Source organism: Priapulus caudatus, unplaced genomic scaffold, assembly GCF_000485595.1.
Source record: "Priapulus caudatus unplaced genomic scaffold, Priapulus_caudatus-5.0.1 Scaffold641, whole genome shotgun sequence".
Lineage (NCBI taxonomy): Eukaryota > Metazoa > Priapulida > Priapulimorpha > Priapulimorphida > Priapulidae > Priapulus > Priapulus caudatus.
In genome coordinates this window covers 125,552-151,482 of record NW_014577702.1, presented here as the reverse complement: position 1 = coordinate 151,482, position 25,931 = coordinate 125,552, and the positions used below count along the sequence as shown (strand labels likewise).

Below are 25,931 nucleotides of genomic sequence, written 5' to 3'. Positions count from 1 at the left end.
TCTCTCTCTCTCTCTCTAGCTCTCGCGCACTTCCCTTCTTTCTCTTTCTCCTGCCCCTTGCCACCACTTCTGCTGTTGTGACATGACATGAAGGGGCGACAGCAAAGCGCATGTGCTGTGGTCTTCTAAATGCCACGTTTCAGCCGAGAGGCGAGGAATAATTTCACAGATATTGAAGTAGACAATCACATCCAATAAAAATTCCTGGCCGAGTTGGTAATGCAACGGCACCATATGATGCGATATATTATTGCTGACTGCGGAAACATTGATAATGCGAGAGTTTGGGTTAACGTTGCATCGACGCTGCTGTGGCATCAGGGTGGATGACATTATAGTTTTATTTTTATGTCTGTTCTCAGTAGTATCACCCCACACTATCAACAATGACATGGATGTCAGGCTGGGACGTATAACTGCAGTCTATCGTGTGCCTATGACATCAATTATAGATGACATATGACATAGATGACAGTGATGACAGGACACAGGTGATTCATGATAGGCATAAACACACAAAGGTGACAAACATGACACGTGACACTTGACAGGTTTAACAGGACACATGTGTCACATATATGACAGCTATAATAGCACACAGATGACGCATATTTGACAGGTGTAACCGCATACTTTGGAGTGCAGTATAGCTTGGTATCTCTACAGGGCCTTTAACAGATCGTTTTACTCTGATAATGCGCTACTCTATCGAATGAAATAAAGATTTAATGTATGGTTAGAATTAGCAAACACTATGTATATAAACACAAATGGCATAGTATCATTTTGCAGGTTTATATGCAACATCATTACATGTCGTTAGAACTCATATAGAGAAAGATAACTGTCTTGCCATCTAATTACCACAACCGGTAACTAAGGCACACCAATCCCACTCACCTCATATTTCATATATTTCACACTGTATTTCCATAATTCATATACTCAACGGATGAGAACCAAATAACTACATATCCTGCCAACATTTCTCCCAATTACACCATCATATACACGTTTATGATGAGGTTAATGCTCTATTGCCCACGTCTCACTGCCCCTTACAACTGCACGTACAAGGCATGTATAGGAACATTGATTGCTCATGTCTCGAGCTGCTATAACGCAGTGCTTGGGAGCGCGGATATCGCTGCCGGCTTACTCCCCACAGCTATCTGTAACCTAGCTGCTAATGCTTCCAATGTCGCCGATGACACTTGAATTCGCTCGCGAACGCAATTAATATTGCCTCTCGCTGCACTTTATATGAGCTAATGTCCGTGGATGTGTGGGATTACTGCTGGGTCGCAGCAGCTGTCTAATACGTGTAATTATACTGCGTACTAAACATCGGTGATCGGCAAGCGAGCCATTTATAACGATGAACAAATATATTTATTACATATTTTACTTGGTGTACATACATGCGTAGATGTACGCGTATGTGCATGTGCATTTGTCCGTGTGTGCATGCGTGCATGTGCGTGCACGTGTGTGCGTACATGCGAGTCTGTACATGGTTTTAAGTACGTGTGTGTGTGAATGACTGCATCTGCCTGGCTGCTCATGAGCTCATGAATGCAAAAACATAAGTGTAAATCCGCAAGCATATATACAATTACATATAATATTACATGTACATGCACGCACACACGCACGCACGCACGCACGCACACGCGCACACGCACACGCACACACATATATATGTATGTATATAACAATTCCATACCCTGTTTGCCATTAACCTTTCCATTCTCATGGGCAATTGTGCCATGACTATGATCAAATGGGATGCTCTTCTCTATAGCAACACTCCTGTAACCAACACTGCGCAGAATCTGGATGCAACCAATGAAAAATTATAGGATGTATGATGCGTAACATATTATGTAAAAAAATGTTTATAGTTTAAAATTTCCTCATCAGCTTCATTTCATTTGAGGTTTTTAACAGTTTTAAAAAATAGCATGGAAATTTTTAACAATTGGTGTTTTACAATAGCATAAAATTAATTATGTTAATAAGTGTTACATACAGAAAAAGATTAAGGAAATGAGGAATCAAGTATGCGACCACATGCACTATACTCAGCTTAGTACAGTTGCTTATAAGAGAGTGAGATCACTTCCTTCCCCACCCCATCTGCCACCTTCCCCCCATTTACCCCCTTCCCCATCCATCCTTTCTACAATCTACACCCCCCCCCATCATTCATTCCCTTCCCTCATCCACTTCCTTCTCCCAGCCACCCATTCCCCAGTACACCCCTCCCCATATGGTCCCTTCCCTCCTAAACCTCCTTCCCCATCCACCAGCCCTTTCCTTATATGCTACCTTCCCCCAATCTCCCCCCGTCCCCTATTATGGCCATCCACCCCCTTCCTTTATATGCACCCTTCTCCCACCCAACTTTTCCCACATATGCCACCTTACCCATCCACTCCCCACCCCCCAAATGCCTCTTTCCCACATCTACCCCCTTCTCCCACATACCACACTTCCCACTTACGCCGTCTTCCCCCATCCCCCTCACCCCGTTCGCCTGTAAGTCCCATTAGGAAGCTCCTAGACCAATGATAGACGTCATTGTGACATTTGACCCTCGGGTGTAATTGATTTATCGACGTGCGTGGGATTGTATTAGACTACACAACACACGCAAAGCGTGTTAGCAGTAACTCCACGTGAATTTCTACTAACCGCTGCAAAATCTCATCCGCTACCCACCTACACACTCTGAGCAATTATTTATTATCAGAATAATCTTCACCGGTAAAAAGTTCGAGCGACTACGAACACTATTGCGGCAATTGAATTTTGACTGATGTGCTTATATCAATGAACTTTAGTGGAGTACTTATCAGGGCAACCCTCACCATATGGCGTCGGCTGCCATCTGCAGTGCAAACAGTATAGCTCTACTCCAGTCCAGATTAAACCCAGGTCGATGCAAAGTGGATTGCACTCTCGTGGGTGCATACGTGTTACAGCACAGTACTTAAAATATTAACGGTAGACATCACTATGGCTCGTGTGTGTGCATAGGAGCTTATGGATTATAGTGCACCTTGAACTTACCAAACCACAGTCAATGACCTCCCTGTCATCTGTAGATCGCGCACGAACACTCTTTCCTGAGCCCTGTACGAATCAATGAAATACATTAGCTGATGATGTTGATATGCTATTGAACATATCTACTACTTGTGTTTTTACTGAATAACTGTTTAACTGTTAACAAATACCTGCAATTTCTTTAGATTGTTTTTAGCCAAAAGAAGACAACACTCTGTTTACGTTTCAGGAATTCCACCCACACTCGATCATGTGACATTAAAGTGTCTCTATTATATTTTAAAGATAATAATCTTAGGTATAGAATATTGCTCCGCATACCTCGAGTACATTCACAGCCAGTTCTAGAGCTCTAAGTCGTTTTCCATCAGCAGATGGCAGCACTTGAATAGGGCTTCTTAGGAACTTCACATAGAATTCGCGTGATGCGTCTGCCAGCCTCTGGACCTCCTGCTCCGTCTGGCCTCGTCCCGTCACAGACTTCAGCATCAACTCTGTAAGCCGCTTCCGAGGTCTGGGAATTCCTACGCGAAATAACTCACATCATTCAGTGTAATCATCCACATTACACATATCACAAACTATGATCTATGGGTACATGGCAGCTCAAGACACGACTAAGACTAAATCTCTCACTATACATGAATGTTTCCTGGAACAAGGTACATTGTCGTGCTAGGCAGGAGGAGAAACCTACCAAAGTATTGCAGCAGTACTTATTGAATATCAATGAAGAGGTAGATGAAATATACCCTTGCATTGCTTAAAATTAAACTGATCATGTTTGGTAAAAGCCTTTCTAATCCTATATACCAGTTCTGAGGTATATATTGCTCAATATCTCCCTAAACTCCCACTAGACAGGACAATGAGTATGTTATCACATGCGACGCCAGCTACGTTTTTACAGTTGTATATGTTATTAGCCTCACCAGCATACATCACTGTTATCTACATTCCCACGTGACATTAGAGCAGTCTGTGCTCACCCGCTAATGCTTCCTCAACTCCTGAGAAATCTTCCGCTGTGAACACGGTCCTGCAGTCAGGCATTGTCACCATCTCTCTCAGCTCCTTAATTGTAAAAGCTGCCTGTAGAGGGCCTCGCCGTCCCACAACGTGCACTCTCCGTATCTTGCTCCTCGTTAGTGCTTCCAGGGCATACTCTGTGATGTCCGTCTCCTTTCACATGGAAAGCCGTCAGAAAAAGCCGCCGATAAACAGAGTGCCTTAATCAGCCCTATTCCTCTTTCATGGCTGTCCTTTATTCGCTCGTAAAAAACACACATTAGAACTCGATGGGTATCTCCATTCCAGATGTGAGAATTTGCAAGACCGCCACTCTTGTGTCTCCCACTGTCCTAACCTAACTGCTGGTGATGTTTGCCTACACTGTACCCTATTAGTGTGTTTGTGCAGACTAGTGCTACACATAACTTAATGATCCTGTAGACACGTCAAGCTAACAGTCAGCAGACACATATCGTTAGCTGCAGTGGATATTCATTAGACTATAGTTAGCTACGGCAGGCTCACCTGAAGTAGGCGGATGGGTGTGAGAAGAATTCGAGCGATGTCCAATGCCACGTTGCCCTGACCGATGACAACAGCCACCTCAGTGTTCAGGTTAGGCTGCAGCTGTAATGCACATGATAAACTTTTATCTTCATGCAATTGAGAGAGCTATAGCATCTAATACACCTCCGCATTATTTAAATTACTGACTATAGTTTACTATAGCCATAGCCAACGTTTAAACCTACAGTCTAAACTTGGTATGCAGGCCTATCTTTTCTACACTAGTGACTGGTACCATTCATACCCGTGTTACCTATGTTGTTGCTGCTAGACTTTTGCTATTCTTGCAATCGTATGTATTGTGATGATTATGTTTGCCTTCTGTGACTATGCTACAAACAGGTTACATAACCCTACCCAGCTATGTAGCAACATACTGATGTTGTGACCCTCATAGATTACTCCTTAACCTATGCTTTCTGGCTAAGCGAGTAAGCGATATAATTACAAGGTAATTTCACTTACATGTCTGTGCTCTGGAAGTCCATTATACCAACCAACAAATGATCGGGCTGATTCTACACCAACCAGCCCCTGCAATGCAACCAGTGTTCACAGTTACACATGAGATGATGTAAGGCTGAGAGGGTCCCCAAGGGTACTGCCGGAACGTACCCTGGTACTATCTAATATGCCGGACCGTACCTCGCCTACTCCACTAATGAGTCTAGGGAGTCGCCTACGCCTACTCCCTAACCGTAACCATATCAAATAGTTACCAGGGTAGGTTCTGGTATACCGGACCGTACCCATGGTACGTTCCGGTATACCGAACCGTATCCAGGGTACGTTCCGGCAGTAGCCTGGGAGACATAGACCCTATGAGCTGATGTAAGGCGTAACATACAATGAATATTGCATACATAATATCGTATAATACATCTCATCACCACACTGACTACCCTATTTCCTACCTGGAAGGTTAGGCAGGACACAATGCTTATATCTAGTTATAGGCAGGCATGAATCACACACTGGTTGCAATGCTAGGTAAAACCTCGATGGCATGAATACCCATAATTCTGCTGTACTATCTTGCATTTGAAATAATTCTATAGCTGCTAGGTTATACCATGAACTTATGTATAGAAGAGAATAAATGAAATATTTTCAACATAGAGGTTCATGGTTGTATAGAGAGAGATATGTGAATTTACCTCGCCTGGTATGCCTAGCTCACGATCTGCCTCAGCACCGTAAGACTGTGAAGAAATTAGACGGTTGATTAAATTCAATAGCATCATGCTATACGTACTCGTACCGAGCTCATATGAAAAAAGAAGTAGCATATTGTACAAACATATATAACATAACCTTCTAGTTCATCAGAATCACAGTTGGTTATTAACGCTCACATGAATTGTTCAATGAGTTTCTACCATAATGTGACATGCGTTTGGATATGTTTACTATTTTACAGGTCATTTGTTATATGCTATACACATAACATACATACCAAGACTACAACGTTGTAAGCTTGCTGTAGCTCGTGAATGCTCACATCTTTACCGACGCTCACATTTCCAACAAATGAACATCTTTCATTCTCAGCTGTAGCTGCAAAGGTGTTTATCACATTCTGAAAAACATGTGTAACTAAATAAAACATTGTTACCACAGATGATCGCTATAGTCACAATAAAGCATTCTCAGTTAGTTGGTTTTTTGTGTGTTTGTATAGTGTATAACCCAAACAACAAACTTGAGATTACACGAGAATGATAATGCAAAGTATTATTGAACAGTAAATTGCATGCTCCGTTTACCTAAATCAGGAAAGACGTGATATATCACTGACCATTATATAGTTACAGTTACCTTTACTTCTGGGTGGTCTGGTGCAACTCCAAACCTTACCAGTCCATATGGGAGTGGTAGTCTGTCAAGAATGTCCACATGGATGGATGGATTGCCCTAACCAATGGCAATTATTCAACCCTGCAGCACTTGTATTGTATTAACTTGTATCATATCGTAGCACTTGTATCATATCCAGCAGGTAACTACTTGCATGATCATTTAGTATAGCTGTTAAGTCAATTTTCAGCTTATTTAATATATACTAGCTATGTTTATAACCTCTCCACTGCATTTTTATACCTTAAGAATCTGCTGTGCAGTATAGAACCCAGCTGGTCCACTTCCAATAATGCAAACTTTTGGTCCTGTTTGGCTACACGTTGATAAATAAGGTCTCTGCACATGGTGCCACTGATGGCAGCGCCTTGCCAATAGTCGGCAATTGTGAGTGTATTGACTCATGACCTATGGAATTAGAAAAAAGGTTAGGGTTTAATTATAAATCTAAAAGCCCTATAATAATCAGAATTGTGCACAATGTAACACTCTCTCGTTTTGGTAACGCTGTAGCAATGTTATTACCATGTTTTTGCAATGTTACTTTTCAATGCGGTGGCAATGTTGTGGTAATGTTTTTGCAACGTTATTTTGCAATGTGAAAATAGGAATACTGGCATAAAGTTTCGTTCCCATACTAGTGTTACACAAAACGTGATCAGAGCTTGAGTGTAACAACTAACAGTAATTGTGTAAGCATTTAATTGTTTCTCCCAGAACGTAATTTTGACTAGCTAGGATTCAGTGGAGACTGGAGTCAATCAATGTCAAGATTGCCATCCCATCCCAATGATATTGATGAAATGATCAAGATTACTCAGTCTGTCACTGGCAGTGGCGTTCATAGGGTCTATGTCCCCCAGGGTACTGCCGGAACGTATACCCTGGTAACTATCTGATATGGTTAGGGTTAGAGTTAGGGTTAGGGTTAGGGTTAGTGTTAGGGTTAGGGTTAGGGTTAGGGTTAGGGTTAGTGTTAGGGTTAGGGTTAGGGTTAGGGTTAAGGTTAGGGAGTAGGCGACTCCCTAGACTCATTAGTGGAGTAGGCGAGGTACGGTCCGGCATATTAGATAGTACCAGCTACCAGGGTACGTTCCGGTATACCGGACCGTACCCAGGGTACGTTCCGGCAGTACCCTGGGGGACATAGACCCTCTCAGTGGCAGTGGCAGTGCCAGTGGCGCTGAGAGGGTCTATGTCCCCCCAGGGTACGGTCCGGTATACCGGAACGTAGCTCACCAACCAGAACGTACCCTGGTACTATCTATAATCTAATATGCCGGACCGTACCTCGCCTACTCCACTAACGAGTCTAGGGAGTCGCCTACGCCTACTCCCTACCCCTAACAATATCAAATAGTTACCAGGGTACGTTCCGGCACTCGGCAGTACCCTGGGCCGGGGGACATAGACGGTTAGAGTTAGACCCTATGTGAGCGCCTACTGCAGTCCTACCTACTAGTGCTCATAGGGTCTTATGTCCCCCAGGGAACTGCCGGAACGTACCCTGGGTACGGTCCGGTATACCGGAATGTACCCTGATCACTATTTGATATGGTTAGGGTTAGGATTAGGGTTAGGGTTAGGGTTAGGGTTATGGTTAGGGTTAGAGTTAGGTTAGGGAGTAGGCGTAGGCGACTCCCTATAGACTCGTTAGTGAAGTAGGCGAGGTACTAGCTCTAGTAACTATAGCCCGCGTACAGTTGCCGCAGACAGTTGCCTGTGGCAACTGTACGCGGGCTATAGTTACTAGAGCTAGCGAGGTAGGCCTACGGTCCAGCATATTAGATAGTACCAGGGTACGTTCCGGTATACCGGACCGTACCCAGGGTACGTTCCGGCAGTACCCCGGGGGACATAGACCCTCTCAGCCACAGGCACTTGAAGCATATCAACTGTAAGCGCACGGCGCCGCCATTGCGCGTACACTAACACATATATATAAGAGTAACTCAATATATATGTGTTAGTGTACGCGCAATGGCGGCGCCGTGCGCTTACAGTTGATATGCTTCAAGTGCCTGTGCTCTCAGCCCTAGTACTACTAGTAGTAGTAGTAGTAGTAGTAGTACTAGTACTACTAGTACTACTACTACTAGTAGTACCTAGGCTAAAAAAAAAGTCCAGCCAATCACGGTTTATTGCGATGCTACGTTCTACAGTTGTACTTGTAGATCATACGTGGGATAGAAGATCAACGATATAAATTCTAAGAGAAAACAGTCTGTACTAATAGGCCTGTACCGGCCGTTGGACTGGGAGTGGGAGTAATCCGAGTATGAAAGACAAATCATAATATGCGTCATGCGTTACTTCACCGGAAGTTGTAGTTCCTTGACTTCATAGACGAGTACCCGTCCCTTCTTACAAGCTTGATATGGCTTCTATATTAAGCTTGTGAGAAAGGACAGGTACCAGTCTATTTGACCTCATAGCAGCTGATGAACCGGTAGCGATTCTATAGTGGTCACGTGTCTTTTGTCGGAAATGACAGGAAACTGAAACCACGCCTCTTGTTGACGCTGCCATTTTCGACGGAACTGTCAGTTTTGTAAAATTTTTGAACGTTTAGTAAGTTTTCATGTACACTTTTCAGTTTTATAACCGCATGATCGTTTACCTGTAATTGAACATTGGCTGTAAATCCAGTTTTAAGATATGCAAAGACGGGTTATTCATAGTTTTAATGAAACTTATCAAACTGCCTTATGCAGTTATGCCTGCCAGTGCTGAGTGTCAGTATCAATCATTGACATTAACTCGAGTAACCACACCGGGTGAATGTCAGAGTGGATGTTTAAATGGAAATCTTTAACATTTCTGTTCAGCAAATAGCTGACACTAAATCGCATGTCAAACGTTCAGTGATTCCGGCGTATTTGCAAATCGCAAACGCAATTTTAACGCTGTGGGCCGGTGTGGCTATATGCCCGGCAGCCGGGCACGGTCTTCGTTTTCCTAAATGCCCGGCAGTTCTTAACCCTAACTCTAACCTAACCCTAAACCTAACAAAAACCCTAACTCTAGCCCTAAACCTAACCCTAACCCTAACCCTAATCCTAACTCTAACCCTAACCCTTGTTTACTTGAGATAACGCAAAAAATTAAAAACTGCCGGGCATTTAGGAAATCGAAGACCGTGCCCGGCAGCCGTCAGATATACGCCGGCTGCCGGGCATATAGCCACTGTGCAATTTTAACACTAACAGACAGCAGTGCCAGTGCCCACACGTGACACATAATACTACTACTACTAGTACTAATACTAGTAATAGTAATAGTAATGTAACAGTTGTCGCATTAGCAGGCTGATTTTGTTCTTAATTTAAATAAATCGCATGGTGATGAGTAGTAATGGTAACAACTAACATCATTCCTGGCAGGCACGCATGCTAAGTCAACAACATCATGGAAAGTTCACTATTGTCGTGGCTGTTGTCGTCAAATTCATTCAAGATGGTTCTGTTTCTCGCACAGGTTGATATAACAGACGTGAAGAACAACAGCTGATAGCGATGGCAGACGATAAACACGACACCGATCTCCCGGAGGACGATCCTAACTACAGGGCACCGGCCGAGAAAGCGCTCAAAGAAATTCTAGAGACGGACAAGGAAGATGAGAGTCTGCAGAAGTACAAGGCTGCTCTGCTGGGAGATGGTGCCACTGGGTCAGCAATAATTATAGGTACCGTAATATGTGTGGCACCTACTCACAGCTATGTGAAGATTAAATAGTACATACGTGAGTCGTGCTGAGCTCATATATTATAATATATGCTAATTTGATGAAAGAGGATTGGGGGGTATACTTTATAACTAACGTTGTGGTAGTGTAGTTAATGTAATTTTTTCCTGTGTATAAAGTAATTTTCATTCTCAACGAATGTAATAAAGTGATTGATTTTAAACAGATTTGTACGATTTTAGATGAGAAAGACCCAAGAAAAGTCATTCCAAAAGTGCTGATACTAAAAGTAGATGGTAGGGGCGATGTAGAGTTGGACCTAACAGGCAAGTACTATTTCTGTCTTTATGTTATAGTATTTTGAATTAAAAATATAAAAATACTAGCTGTTGGGAAAGCTTTATAGAAAAGCCAACCAGTAAAGTGGTACAAACTTTACAGTGTTTACAACTTCCCTTGATTCACATGACTATATGGTCACAGCTACAGGTAGCACACCCTCCGCAGCTGTCACTACGGAGATACCAGATTAGCATACAATTAAGCTTTTGCATACATGTTGTATTAAGTAGTGCATGTTTACTGCTTCTATCAAGAATTCTATCAATTATACACATTTAATTTGTAGTTGAGGTATCTCTCTATGCTCAAACTACGATATTTCATGAAAGATTCTTCACCTAATTATGTGACTACAAAATTTTAGAATTTAATGTAAAATCATAATTTGGATATTTTTAGAATACCATATATATATCAAATGTGAAAACAAATTTTTTGCTATAAATTATGCACAATATGCGTCAAAAAAGTGCCGCTGGATTTTCGTAAGTTTCATATTTATCCCCCAAAAATGATAAAAAAAATACCTAAAATTTAAGTTGTGAGTTGTAACTAAAAATTTGAGCAAAAAAGTACCATGACATATAAAGAGCTACGTTTAAAATCAAACCCTGCCCCTCTATTTTACAGTAATTTTTTTACTATTAAAATTAGTGTAAAACTATATGATTTGGAGATGGAATGACAGTGTATACATTGGCAACTGTGGCAGAAATTGCAATTGAGATCATCGTTTTTCTACTTTTCACAATGAGCAAAAGTCTATGTGTGAAATGGGTGAATGGATGTAAAATATCTACTGTTAGTACTTACTGCGACATATCCGTTAGTAACTGAATCCACTAATATATGATAAAATTTCCTGTATTTTAAGAAATTATGAGAAATATCTGTGTGACAAAATACAAGAAATATCTGTGTGTGAACTTGTGCGAATAGGATAATTAATTGTGTATTTTTAGTCATCAGTAAATGCATATTTTAAGGGCCACAGCTCATTGCACAGTGCACATGCACATCAAATTCCACATCAGAGTTTGAGCGTATCCTTGTATACATATTACATCTATATTACATTCTTATTACAATCCTTATTACATATATATGGTTTCAGTAATAAACATTTAACAATCACGTCCTAGCACCCCTTTTAACCTCTGGTATTTAGAGAGTTCAGCTTGGTTACTAGAGCAGATAAGGTCTATGTCTCCATGACCTTTGTTTGACCGTTCTCGTTTAGCTATTTCTGACTAACCCTAACCCTGGTAACTATCTGATATGGTTAGGGTTAGGGTTAGTCAGAAATAGCTAAACGAGCCAGGTCAAACAGAGGTCAGGGGGACATAGACCCTACGGGCGTTACTAGAGAGTGTACATGTGTGTCTCCTGACATGTGTGCTTGTTTTTGCAGGAGACTTGGGTAAGCTGAAGGAGAAGCCATTTACAATCAAGGAAGGAGTTTCCTATCAGATGGAGATTGTCTTCTATGTACAGCGCGAGATTGTCGCGGGACTCAAATACGTACAGGGAACCTATCGCAAGGGAATTAGAGGTATGCAGCTAAAACTGTGTACTTGTTATATTTGCCTACATAGTTATTAGTAATGATAGCAATGATTGCTGTATGGAGCCACTAAATTGACTGAATCGTACCACTATGTTTTAAAGTTATTCCATAATGCAGTGTGCGTGCGTGCGTGCGTGCGTGCGTGCGTGCGTGCGTGCGTGCGTGCGCATGTGCATGCTAGTGCATTTGTAATTGAGTATGTGTACGCATGTGTTAAGGTGAGTACGTGCATGGTGTGTGCGTGTGTGGAACTGAGTAACTGAGTGAGTGGTGTGTGCGTGTGTGGAACTGAGTAACTGAGTGGTGTGTGCGTGTGTGTAACTGAGTGAGTGGTGTGTGCGTGTGTGGAACTGAGTAACTGAGTGCATGGTGTGTACGTGTGTGGAACTGAGTAACTGAGTGGTGTGTGCGTGTGTGGAACTGAGTGACTGAGTGAGTGGTGTGTGCGTGTGTGGAACTGAGTGACTGAGTGAGTGGTGTGTGCGTGTGTGGAACTGAGTAACTGAGTGAGTGGTGTCTGCGTGAAGATGTGCATGTGCACACATGTACTGGAATGTATCAAGAGCTAATAATACCTTATTAGCTCTTATTATTTTTATTATTATTCGGTATTATTAGCTCTTGAATGTATTGATACTGATACCAATAGCTATCATTACACCCAAGCATGTTTACGTTTGACCCAAACACTGCACTCTGCACATTTATGTTTATGTCCATGGCCGTGCTAACAGCTTTTCATGGGGCCACCCATCACACAGTCGTTGGTTCCCCAAGTAACCTGTGTATCCCAACCAAAATAATTTTAATGCGGAATTTATTTGTAACTTGTATTTTTTAGCCAGGTCATAAATTCACTGGGCCACGTGTGCAACAAATGGATGAAAAACAGTTAGACTTGCTAACCATTCTTGGAATCCTGGTTACAGTTATGGTAAACATGGAATTCTGTAGGGGTTGTTGTAAACAAGATCCCCTGGCTCTTTTAAAAAACGAACTGTTTGGATCTTTACACTGGGACTGGAAATGGAAGCGTATTAGTTTGGAATGCTATTGATTGTTGTAAACTACAAGAATAGGTTGAAATGTAGACGAAATTTGCACGGCATCAAGTCGTGGGAATGTCGTTGACTAACTCCTCAGTCAGGTTTGTTATATGTGACATGCGATCCATTAATAGCATCTGCATTCATGCAAGTTACTCATCGATGTGTGCGTGTTGAAATTTAGCATTGTGTGGCCCCTGCATGACACTAAGTTACAGGCATAAGAATTTTCCGCGAATTCGCGGATTTCCGTGTTTAGGTTTTTCATTTTAATCATTCTTGAGACTGGTGCAAAAAACTAATAAAAAGTTTAGGGTTAGGGTTAGGGTTTTTTGTCAAAATGGACGCCATTTTTAATTTAAACTTCATAACAAGTCAGGGAAAGTACGTCAAATTTCACACAGAAGTAACGGAACTCCAGATAAATATCGCGGTGTATCTATGTATGTAATGTAAATTAAGGCATGCTTTAAGTTAAACCGCCACATAAAACATTGAAATTTTCCTAGAAATTGACAAGCCTTTGGTTTGTTGGTCACGAAATTGGTCTTTTACTAAGAACAGAATGAACTTACAATTTTCGCCAGAATGCATGGAAATGGCCTATCTGCCCTTCCAAATTTCAAAAATTTCTGAATGCTACGTACACTGTTGTCCTGCCTTCGGCATGAATTGAAATATTTCCTCCAAAAACATCTCAACTTGTTCTCATGCTTGATCTTATCATTGGCAGCTACAGGTACTGCTAGATCACGTACCTGTAGTACAGGTTTTTATCTGCCTTGTGTTATCCGCAGTATGATTTGCGTACCTTCCCTTTGTTATCTGTGATGCAAGAGTTTACCTGTGACAATTCATTTACCTGCCCCATGTTAGCTCTAATACGATTCGTTTACCTACCCCAAGTTACTTGTGATTATATGTCATTCATTTACCGGCCCGATGTTTCCTGTGATACGCTTCATGTACTTGCGCTACTTTACTTGTGCCGTAACTCTTTCACCTGCCCTGTGTTACCTCTGACGTGACTTGTTTACATGCACTGCTTTACATGTGACATGATTCGATCACCTGCCTTGTATTGTCTCTGACGTGACTCGTTTACATGCACTGCTTTACTTGTGCCGTTATTCATGTACCTGACTCACATTATCTGTTACGTTTATTTGTTTATAATGCATGTCATTCTCGTTGGCAGTTGACAAGGACAGCTGGATGATCGGCAGTTACGGCCCAAAGAAGGAGAGCCAATCATATACAACGCCGGCTGATGAGGCGCCCTCTGGTATGATTGCGCGCGGTAGCTACACCGTCAAGTCAACCTTCATCGACGATGACAAGACCGAACATCTCAAGTGGGAGTGGACGTTCGATATCAAGAAGGATTGGGATTAGCCGAGACTGTGGAGAAGGAGGACGATGAGGAGGACGATGAGGAGAACGAGGAGGAGGAGGAGGAGATCAGGCATTGTGGTGGTGACTCCACCCCGACCTGACCTGTCACCTCATCCGTCGATGCTCGCATCGCCGCTCGTGCCAGACGAGCCACACGCGACCTTCTCTCGTTCCTTTGATGGCAGCAGCCACCAGCCTCTATTGTCGCACGGCAACCTCTGGCTCCTGTCGCTCTAGCGCTCCCTCTCCCGCCCGCGTCTTTCAACGCTTTTCTTTTTCCTTCGTAAGAAATTTCGTGGCATTTGCCACCGGTGAAATTCTTGAGGAACTTTCACAGGAACGGGAGAAGGGGGGAGGTGAGCGTCGCGTGGTGCGAAGAGCGACCTTCGTTGCTGACGAAACCTTGCCACATACTCAGTGTAGTCCATAGCCAAGGGACTGTATTCATAATACTTAACACTCACCGCAACTACAGCACATCAAACCTAGTCGTGCCTATCTGATCTATGGCAAATCAATGCAAGGCGATTCCTTATCGATGAAATAATTAATTTATAACTTCGAGATTTTTGTGAGTGGTTTCTAATTATTGAGGCATAATGTTCCTACCGTGCAAGTTCGCTATTGCGTTTATAAGAAATGGTGTCTTCCTCTGTGAATAAATCGTGTACAATTTTCAGAAATTTTATGTGATTTTGAGAGTTAATCGGTGTCACAGAATCGGTTCCTTGGATTCGCTGGCACTCGCGCGCTTGGACGATCGCGTCTCATTCAAAAGCAATTTATTGGTTCTTGGTTGCGAAATGTAAGAAAGGTATCCAGTAGGCATTTGCATGTGTGTCGATGTACGTAGCATCACAGTTTGTACACCACGTGAAAGGCTGTTACAGCATAGGTCCACCCAAGAATCAAATTATGCATGCATTATCGTGGTTCTTTTTTAGTTTGGTAGGGTGTGAGTGAGGATCAGTCTGCGATGCGACTTCGTCACCAATGTTGCTCACATACTTGGCATGTCTTAGTAGGTAGGCGAGGGTGTAGGCAGGTATGTCGCACCATGGTAGTCATAGATGGTGTGTCACAGTTCAGTAGGGGCATGGATGAGGTTGACAGCTCGGTAGGGGTATGTATGAGGTTGACAGCTCGGTAGGGGTATGTATGAGGTTGACAGCTCGGTAGGGGTATGTATGAGGTTGACAGCTCGGGTGAGAATTGGGTGTGTCTGTTTCGGTGATAATTTAGTAGGGATATGTGCGGGGGGGTCACAGCTTGTTAGAGGTATGTATGCGGGTTACAGCTCAGTAGGCGTGTGTAGGAATGTCTTACAGCCTTGTAATTTCAAGGACGAGTTTCATATCATCACACGCTGTCTTCCTGACCAGAATACTGCTGCTGCTGCCATCTGCCAGTCATAGGTTTATGTACCCGGAGCGATTTATATGTACTGGGCGTCGTATTTGTATATTAGCTGATTACACATCTGTTGATGGAACGACTATCAGAAGCAACATGTTTCCGGAGCATTGCATTTCATGGCGTATATCGTTTGATTTGCTAACCATGATAATCATTGCATTGCAATACTATATAATGGCATGTATATCATGGCGGTATATCGTTTGATTTTGCTCACAACATCACGAGTCATGATCATAGCATTTTGGTGTCTGCATTACATATCACGCTGTATATTCTTTACGCATATAGAACCGTAACGTTGCGATGTTATCACGTGCAGTGCTCAGTGAGATAATACACAGATACGAAACCGCGAATATAACATCAGTCGCTGTACGTCGTCGATACTCAATCAGATGCGCACAGTAGTGGCAAGTATGTGATAAACAAGTCATTACGTTAACCAGTGCGCTGTGACATAGTATTGAGTTAGTGTATGGAATGGCGGTCGTACGATCTCTATGTTCGTGTAATCGGCTATGCACTTTTTATGTCGTATACACGGGTTACGGTCGTTGTTACGCATAGCAACTACGCTGAGTCTGCCAGCAAAACACGAATGGTCGCGGGACGGAGGTTTCGCCTGCTGCGTTGGCTGTCTCCATATCGTCGTCCTCACCTGGTGGGTGGTCTCGGCATCACATCCGCTCAGTGCTCTCTTGTATGTTGACCAGTAGGAATCAATCGTCGACGGAACATGGTGGAGACAAACGCCGGATGTTGTAAAGCGTATAGAGGACAACATCGCGAGTGCACGGCCTATGGGAAATGGAGTTGTTATATATTATAGCAATGTATATCTGGTCTAAGGATGAGGATGGAGATTGAAAAGATGTGTCGATCCTTGGCCAATATTCTGTAGCCGTCCGGTGTATAAGGAACTAGTAATGTAAGCATAAAGCTTTGCCTCGCAGCTTCGTGGTATTTTTTTTTGCTTCATGCTGCGAGCGAGTCTGCTGAACTATATTGTCCAGCTTCTGTTATTATTGTGTGTGACGTCACGGCCGCAATCTGTTTGCTGGTGGCGGGAGCTTTGTTGCGCGCACTGTGCACAGATATCTTGGTGAGAGTAGGAAGCGGCGGGCGCCTGCACCAGCTTTATGCTGTTTCCATGGCGACTGGCGCAGCCAGATTGCGCTGGTTGGATTCAGCGTGATAACGAAATGCCGAGAAGGTGTGCGCGGTTGAAATGGCCACCTCACCTCCTTATTGAAAGATATCTACTTCGTCGCTTACTGCAGCGTTCACAGCTCGTCAATGACGCTGTAGTATTCGGCGTGCGCGTTTTCCATTGCGTGGCGCGCGCCGCTACCATATCTACAATTATATCCCCTTGGCATGCTCCCCCGCCCCCAGAATTCGCAATAATAGTAAAGCGTCTTCCCTTCTTTGCGATCCATAATTCAATCGTAATTTTGTGGGTTTTCTAAGTATCTGGGTCTGCAGTGCCCGCGTGCTCCTCACCAAAGACTTTCCACTCTGCAAGCAAGGTAAAGACTTTTATTAAAAGATTATTTTTGTAATGCATGCGCTGGTGCCTTCTGGAAGCGAATTACGTAATAAATCTTGTGTTCAATTTTCAGAAAAAACAACTTGTATGTTGGTTTTGTTTGTCGCGGTCGTGAGTTGAATGTTGTCCATGTTTAGACACTCGCTCAATGAATTTGGCGCGCGCATGTAGAGTAGACTCAGGAGCTAGATATATACCTATTATACAGGGAGTAGATAAAGAGATTTCGTATATATAGATTAGCTTCCTTGGAGTAGACAAACGTGATAACGCACCAACCATTAATTCAGCAGGTACACTGGATAGCATTCGTGCATCATCATACAGTTATACTTTTTCTACGTATTGAACGAGGCCATTGGCTTAGCATTCAACCAAGCCAATCTGCTTTTAAGGTCAGCGTATCAAAAAGAAGCGACGGACGCAGTTGAGCATCAATCCATCATTCAGATCCTGCATTATTCTTTATTATGCGATAATTTGTTATGATAAGCGACTTCACATTACCATAATTTCTCTTATATATCTTTTCCCCTTGATCAAGGGATTGCATCGTTCCATCATCCAACTCAATTAGTTTTCATATTCACAACTAGTTATGGGAGAACAATGCGACAGTTACAGTTGATCATGCGACGGATGATCTGTGGGGAGAACTGTTTGGCTAATAATTTGAAATAATAGCCGAAAATATTGTAGGCACACTAATATTGGATAACTCAGTGTGAGTTAGCGCACTGGCACAAGAATCTGAAAATAGATAAGTATATCAATAAAATAATATAATGAAAAAGGCATACCGTAGCCTGACTCGACCAGACAGTATTCTTCCACCGGACCCTACAATGACAGAGCTTCTCTTATTTATAAAGTGGACGTTCACATCATTTAAAGCTATTCTCGGCTACAACCCTAAGCCTGCTCACAAACACACCGCACACCAAACAAACAAACACGCACGCACGCAGCGCAGCCCCCAATGTACAGGAAGGATGGTGCTCGTGCATGGTCCACCGTTGTCCTGTCAGAGAATATTCCTTCGGCCGTTCATATAGGTTCAAAGTGGAAGCAGGAGCCCGACCAACAGAATGCGCTGGGTAATATCCGATGTAAAACATTCAGCCTTTGCTTCGCGAGCATCACGCCCCTAGGTTCCCCGCTAAATTTTAATGTACATAAAAAATGCGCAATCCCGACGTGTCGGTCGCCGTTGACCTGCCAAGAGAATTTTCTTCGGGCCGTTCCTTCATACGTTCCAAAGTGAAACCGCGGCGGGCCGGACAGCAATGTGTGCTGGGTAAAACCCGATCTAAAAATCCTTCACTTTGCTCACAGCATCATCGCCACTAGGTTCTCCACTTACGCCTATAATTAATGTACATGAAAAATGCGCGCCGACGTCGGTCCGCCGTTGACTGCCACAGAAATGTTCTTCGGCTCGTTCGTAATACGTTCAATGTGGAGCAGGCAGGCCGACAGCACGTGCGCTGTTAAATCCAATCTATAACATTCACTTTTGCTCACAGCATCACGCGCTAGTTCCCCGCTATATAATGCACATGAAAATGCCGCTCCGACGACGTCCGTCGCCCCGTTGAACTGCCAAGAGAAGTTTTCTTCGGCCGTTCCTCATAACGTTCAAGTGAAACCGCGGGCGGGCCGAACAGCATGTGTGCCTTCGTTAAAACCCGATCTAAAATATTCCACTTTGCTCAGCAAGCATCACGGCCCTATGTTCTCCACTACGCCTATAATACAATGACATGAAAAATGCGCGCCAGACGTCCGGTCGCCGTTGACTGCGCAAGAGAATTTTCTTCGACACCGTTGCATATACGTTCAAAAGTGGAAGCCAGGCAAGCCCGACGCAACGTGCGCTGTGTAAAATCCAATCTATAACATTCACTTATGCTCGCAGGCATCACGCCTGGGTTCACCGTGCGTTATTCTAATGTACCGCCAGCCGCTTCGGTCGCCGTTGACTGCCAAACGAAAATTTTCTTCGACCGTTCTTGACAGCAGCACACACACACACACACACACACACACACACACACACACACACACACACACCACACACACACACCACACACATCAGTGATACCAGACACACACATCACTGCGCGCGAGCGCGCTGCACGCACACAAACACGCACACACAATACACATTCGGTTCGCGCAGGCGCTGCACCAAACGCATGCACGCGCGCGCGCGTGTGTGCACGTATATCATACATGCTCATCTATGCTCAATTAATCTTCATTTTTCTCTCATTTCTCTAATGAGATCATCTGTGGAGTTTCCGATATTTTCTCCATATCACTGTGACCTAAGTAACTGTGTGGCGTTGCGCTAAACTAACGCCTAACCCTACATATAACCATAAGGTACAATAATAATTATGGAAATCAGTGGTGACGTTGTTGTTGTTATTCCATTATTTCGATTCCGCTCTTAGAGTTGGGGCCACATGTACATTTCCATTATCCCTTTTAGAAGGTGTCCCACCATTATGTAAAGTAAGTTTGTTTGCTAGTCAAATAAACAATCCTTGAATTATACCGTTATTAAAGTAACATCTGCCACTTAGATTAACTAACACTGAAGGTATATATATATTGGCAGAAATGCATAACAATGCAAAGTTTATATGTTATTATTAAGTCTGAGTTGATCAAGGATTGTTTTTTGGCTGTGGTAATCATATAGTTATCCCAATGGTATCAATAATAAAACGTTTTGTCGCTTGCGTTATAACCGTGGTTTTGCTATGGCCAGATGGCAAAAAAGAAGGGAGAAAAGAAGGGCAAGTCCGCGCATCACCGAGGTTTCTTACTCGGAGTACCACCATCCATCTTCATAAGACGGTTTGCATCGGTGTTAAGTAAATCACGAACAAGGTGCTAGCTCTTCTACCGTAGTTTGTTAAACTTAAAGAATAATAAGTCCATTGATTATGCATGTTGACGAAATGCTAGAGTAACTGGCTACCTTGTGTAGTTAATCAAGTACATTAACTTATAGCCAAAAACGCGTATTAGTTTTGTCCAAGTATCACTGCTGGTTTACATTTACAAACGAAGACTTGAAATCGTTGTTGAATATGTATCAAAGGCGGCGTGTACCAGGATTTGTACGCAGGGGGTGGGTCTTGAAACGTAACCCCAACTTGCGAGCACGTTTGCCATAGTAAATGTTCTATAAGCCCTGCGGCGGAGCGGTAGGCTATAGTTCTAGAGCTAGTAATCCATGTAATCATTTACGTGCGTAAATGTCATCGACAGTGAGTCGAGCGATGACGTATAACATTTGTGCGGCCATATGTTTTGGATGGCAGATGAAACGCGAGGTGGCAGCGTGTAACAACGGGCCACGGACTAAACAATGAAATAAAGTAAAACACGTACTAATTCACGGACCGAGCACGTGGAACAGCCCCTGAGCCAAAAAAGTTGCCTTATCCGAGCGTCCATGTTTACGAAATCACTGATGATAGCAATAATACGGTGCGAAAATGTCCGTTGCCTATAAATCTGTTATCACAGCGCCGCTTCCCCGGCAGGGCATTTGAACTGTAAACAACTGATTTTTTTGAAACTGCAGATTTCCCATTAGACATTTCTTAGTAAACCAGCAGTGATATGGACAAACGAATAACGCGTTTGGCTATAAGCCGTAATGTACTTATTAACTATACACAAGGTGCCAGTTACTCTAGCATTTCGTCACATTGCATAATCAATGACCTATTGGTTTCTTTAAGGGCACTGTAGCTTATGTATGCGCGTGGATGTAAGTGGAGTCCACTTTAAGACAGCCCCCTAGCACTAACGCTAACCTAATAACCATGTTCTAATAAGTCCTAATCTTATCATTATAGCCTGGTGGTGCCTGTGGATTAACGCCTACTAGTGTAAAGGCCAAAAATGCTGCATAAAACCTATAATTCTTTTACTGAAAACTCTGCTAGTTCATGCATTAAAATCGATTATGAAGAGTACGCCGAAGTGATGACGTCACGGTGGCATCGACAACAGAACGCTACTGGTTCTACCCAATCATATGCCTCTGGTAACATTAACTGCGTGTCGTGTTTTGTACCCGATTGTAACCATGCATTCCTGAGAGTTTTCATTATTGGCGTTTTTATAGATTTCCAAAGGATAGGAAAGTGAAAAGCAACGAAAAAAAACAAAAAATTAACGCACAAATTTTTTATTTTTAAATTCATTAAATATGAGTAAGATCGATCTGCTACGATGCTTTACCGCTGTTCTGGCAGCGCACACACGCTCGTGTTTACGTACGCACAACATTTTCAACACTAGTTAATGTATGAGCCAGTGGCTTGTGTAGAACCAGCCGTACTGTTGTCTTGCCAACGTACGGTCACAACTTCGTACTCTATAACGTGGGTCCTCAATTTGGCCATATGGTTGCAGAGGCTTCAAGAAGAGGGCGCGCCCAAAGAAAAACGAGCGATCACAGAAATTCAAGAAGTTTGCCTGAGAAGCAGATGGGAAACACGCAGATGTGCGCATGTTGACACGCCGCTTAACAAGTTTCATCTGGTCAAGGGGGTCAGTAATTATTGCCTTGTAATTTAGGTATCAGCTTTACAATGAAGTAGTTCTATGGATACGACCATAGTCTAAATATACTATGGCCTGAAATGTTTAGGTCATTGCCAAAGATTAATAATGTTAAAAAAGTATATAATAATTGATAGATAGACTCTAAAATGCTACGTATGTAATGTGGTGGTCCTGTCGTAGAGTATGCTTGCAACAAACAGCTGTGTTACACGTCATACATTTGACTTGGTGTTGCGTACGCTTCGCCTAGGTGGCAAAAGTCATGGCTTGTGTTTGGGTTTTCCTGCAGGAACGTTCCATACAGGGTACGCGTGCGACTGGCAGAAAGAGGACGAGGATGAAGACTCCATGCCACAACTCTTACGCTGTCACTTATGTGGCACAAGCAGCCTTGCAAAGTAAGCTCACTCCCGTTGTCATGCCCGTTAGCGATGGATCTGGCGTTCCTATCGTTTGCCTTTACCTGTATTGCATACGCCAGTGGCTTGCTTTAGACTGTGATGGTACCCCAGGGTGAATGAAATTATTTTGGGTGAGTGAAGTTTACCAAAACCAGAAAATTAAGTCGGGGGTGAATTGAAATTTTTGTTAATAAAGATCTTGAGGGTGAATGACACTGAAATAGATAAGAAGACTGGCCTACACCTGCAAACTGTTCTCTTGTTTGTCTTCATCCATCCAAAGATATGAAGCCAAAGTTGAATAAGACCTTTAGTTTGTTAAATGTATTGGACTCAAAAGTCCATGTTGATGCTAGTTGTTCAGATTAATGTTTGGTAAGAAAAATTTCCTAATAAGGTATTCGAGGTTTCTTACAACCAATACTATAATTAACGTCGTTTCATTCAAGCGTATTTCGTTACACGTTGTTGAGAAAAACTACCAGTCCAATTGCAGGCGTGCAACTATTTATAGAGACTTTATCTAATTTACTGAAAGATAAAAATTTCCCCCCTTATTAAAAGGAATACTTTACTCTAGAATTTAAAAGTATATTATGATAGTAGATTTATAAAGAAATAGGCACATACACTATAAATATGCTATAATTACGCATTCACGTTTGTCATAAAACAAACATTGAATTTCGAAATCTTTCATTCACATCACACTCGCGACCGTGGCTGCCACCCTGAAAAAGTTGTGCATTTGCCAATTTATTTTTGCACGTTATATGACAGCGGGGCTAATCACAAAACAATGCAATTATATTATACCTAAATGCATTTAACCTGAAACGATGTTCAATTTTAGATAAATTTATCCATAATTATAACTGAAAACGCATAATGTTGTTTACAAGATATTGCAATCTTCTCCTTTGTAATTAATAAATAAGAAACACCCTTGCAGGGCTGAAAAGTCCATTAAGCACAGTTTTCAGAATAGTGCGCTTTGAGTGGTGCCGACTGTTGTTGTAATCAAAACTGTAGTCGTTAGTTTCCAACACTTAAAATATTTCCTAATGGTGATTGAAACGCATGGAATTTTTTGGATTTGGATGTTTTCTTATTGATTTAAAAAAATGTACATGTTTGGAAATGTCGGCGTAAGTGCCATTATTAACCTTTTCATTATGTAAAACCCAGGTGCTACCCGCTGACATTAGGTACAAAATGCCAATAATAAGTGGCGAAGCACAAATGGAGAATGGAATTTAAACAGCTCACAAAATTACGATTGAAATAATATAAAGCGTCACCCATCACAGTGTCGTGTCATAAAATGTTTTCATCCCCTTTGTGCTCATGTACCGCATTCACCTGTTCAATGCCTTGCTTATGAATACACTTGAATGGTAATTAGCGTAGTGAACAGTGGCTAAAAAATAATGGGTGGTTCAAGTCTTGAACGTCAACTTTTAAACGTTAAGAGATAGCCTCTGGAAACCTATCTTTTGTTGGAAACGCACATCAAGCTGAGCACTTCATTTAAAGGCCATGTTTTGATCCACCCTAACTATGTAACAAACGTTATTGGGGAATTGGGTGCATTTTGCGAGAACTTAACTTTTAAGGTTTGTGATGTTTTTTCTTCTTGCAAGGACTGGCCAAGACCTGTGAACTGTGACAACGATGACTGAAGCAGTTCATAAACGACCTGTATATCTCCTTTAAATAAAAAAAAATTTAAAAAGTTAACAAAATTAATCTTGTTTATATTGTAATAAGTGAGTTTTCCACTATTGTTTGCTTTATAACGCATATTGCTAACCTAACCAGTAGTGATATTGTTGCAAGAAAATGCAAGCCCTAAATGGCCAGGCTTTCGAACATAAATTTTTCCAGCCGTTTGCGTGTTTATCGACCCGACTTGACGTTTACAACCAACAACAACAACAACAACAAAACAACAACAACAACACAACAACAACAACAACAACAACAAAACCACAACAACAAACTGTCTAGAGTAACGTTAACCATGTCTTGGAACCTTTGTATTCGCTTATAGTTTACACAAATGTGCACTATTCGAGTTTTGATTTTGATTGAATTCGCGTGTACACAGCTGCCACAAACTAACAAAGCATTTGTTAAATGCTAGCACCTTGATTCATTCTAAGATGTGTTAAACGAAAACGTAACAACACCGAATCAGATCTGAACCCTCAGAAATTGTAGGTTTTAGGTGTGTGCGTAACATGTTGGAATAGGACCGGGTTGTCCGAGTTCGATTCTTGTGAGGTAACTTTCGTAAACCTATTTTCAAAGCTTGTTGAATAAAATGTAACACATAGATTCGTTCTGAACATTTAAGGAATTGTTGTGTTTGGTGGCTTAGCTTGGGCTGGTACTCAATAGTTTCTGTGTTCAAACTTGTCAGTACTACGGTAAGATGTTGTTAGGCGAAATATAAACAACACGACCATGACCATGACCATGACTGTAATCGAGTGACGTAAACATTTTGAAAATGGCTCAAAGGATATGGGCCTTGGCGCTAGTTATGTAGAAATTTTTTACAATGTAATGACTCTTGAGCCCAAGGCATGGCCTGAGCTCAAGGCCCACGGAAAATTTTAAACCTTGGAAATGTAATGGCCTTGAGCCCCACGGCATTGCCTTGAAGTCAGGCACGGAAAAATTTTAGAATGGGAGAGTGGTCCGAGCCCGGTCAAGGTCAACGCAACAAACAACAATAAACTCCTACAATCTCCTGCATTCTACTCTGGCTCTACTGGACTGTTAACTCTAACTCTACTATACTGCTCCTACTGCACTAGACGGCACTGTATTCTACTCTACTATACTGCTCTAGTACTGGACTGGACCTCTACTCAGAGGTTCTTCATTGCTCTACTGGCTCTATACTCTGTACTTCCTGCTACGGTACTGCTCTACTGCATTGTACTCTAACTGTTCCTACTCCTCTACTGCACTGTACTCGCCTGCTGGCTCATAGGGTCTATGTCCGCCCAAGGGTACTGTCGGAACGTACCCTTGGTACGGTCCCCGTATACCCAGAAACGTACACACTAGTCACTATTTGATATGGTTAGGATTAGGTTGGATTTAGAGTTTAGGGTTTCGGGTTAGGGAGGTAGGCGTAGGCCGACTCGCCTAGACTCGTTAGTGGAAGTAGGCGAGGTAACGGTCCGGCATATTAGATAGTAACCAAGGTACGTTTGCGTATATCCGACCGGTAACGCCCAGGTACGTTCCGGCAGTACGTCCGGGGACATAGATCGCCTCTCAGGCTCTACTGCTCCTAGTTTATTCTACTCCACGTGCGGGGATTCCCACCACCGGCAACGCAGAGTGATTCACTGCACTGTATCTTACACTTTACTCTTTTACTGAAATTATGTAGAAGCTGTCGT

The 25,931-nt window shown here is 42.5% G+C and overlaps 2 protein-coding genes across 11 annotated transcripts in view; one reads left to right on the top strand and one right to left on the bottom strand.

The window, feature by feature from the left end:
* The window catches only part of LOC106812380 (NADPH:adrenodoxin oxidoreductase, mitochondrial-like), a 20,617-nt gene extending 11,772 nt beyond the window's left edge, over positions 1 to 8,845 (bottom strand). The window contains exons 1-11 of one of the 9 annotated variants that reach the window (XM_014816244.1): positions 8,826 to 8,845; positions 6,751 to 6,915; positions 6,469 to 6,564; positions 6,107 to 6,229; positions 5,808 to 5,852; positions 5,116 to 5,184; positions 4,609 to 4,710; positions 4,062 to 4,254; positions 3,394 to 3,596; positions 3,076 to 3,138; positions 1,727 to 1,835 (exon numbers count right to left, since the gene is read on the bottom strand). In XM_014816244.1, coding sequence (XP_014671730.1) covers positions 1,727 to 1,835; positions 3,076 to 3,138; positions 3,394 to 3,596; positions 4,062 to 4,254; positions 4,609 to 4,710; positions 5,116 to 5,184; positions 5,808 to 5,852; positions 6,107 to 6,229; positions 6,469 to 6,564; positions 6,751 to 6,912 — 1,165 coding nt within the window. In that variant the 5' untranslated portion in view covers positions 6,913 to 6,915; positions 8,826 to 8,845. The other 8 variants (XM_014816246.1, XM_014816242.1, XM_014816239.1 and 5 more) reach the window with 8 other exon arrangements.
* Positions 8,846 to 8,988: 143 nt separating this feature from the next.
* The window catches only part of LOC106812382 (rho GDP-dissociation inhibitor 1-like), a 27,097-nt gene continuing 10,154 nt past the window's right edge, over positions 8,989 to 25,931 (top strand). The window contains exons 1-5 of one of the 2 annotated variants that reach the window (XM_014816249.1): positions 8,989 to 9,078; positions 9,985 to 10,194; positions 10,437 to 10,520; positions 11,948 to 12,088; positions 14,348 to 15,649. In XM_014816249.1, the coding sequence (XP_014671735.1) occupies positions 10,023 to 10,194; positions 10,437 to 10,520; positions 11,948 to 12,088; positions 14,348 to 14,544 (594 nt within the window). In that variant the 5' untranslated portion in view covers positions 8,989 to 9,078; positions 9,985 to 10,022 and the 3' untranslated portion in view covers positions 14,545 to 15,649. Of the gene's footprint in view, positions 9,079 to 9,984; positions 10,195 to 10,436; positions 10,521 to 11,947; positions 12,089 to 14,347; positions 15,737 to 25,931 lie in introns of both variants that reach the window. The other variant, XM_014816248.1, reaches the window with a different exon arrangement.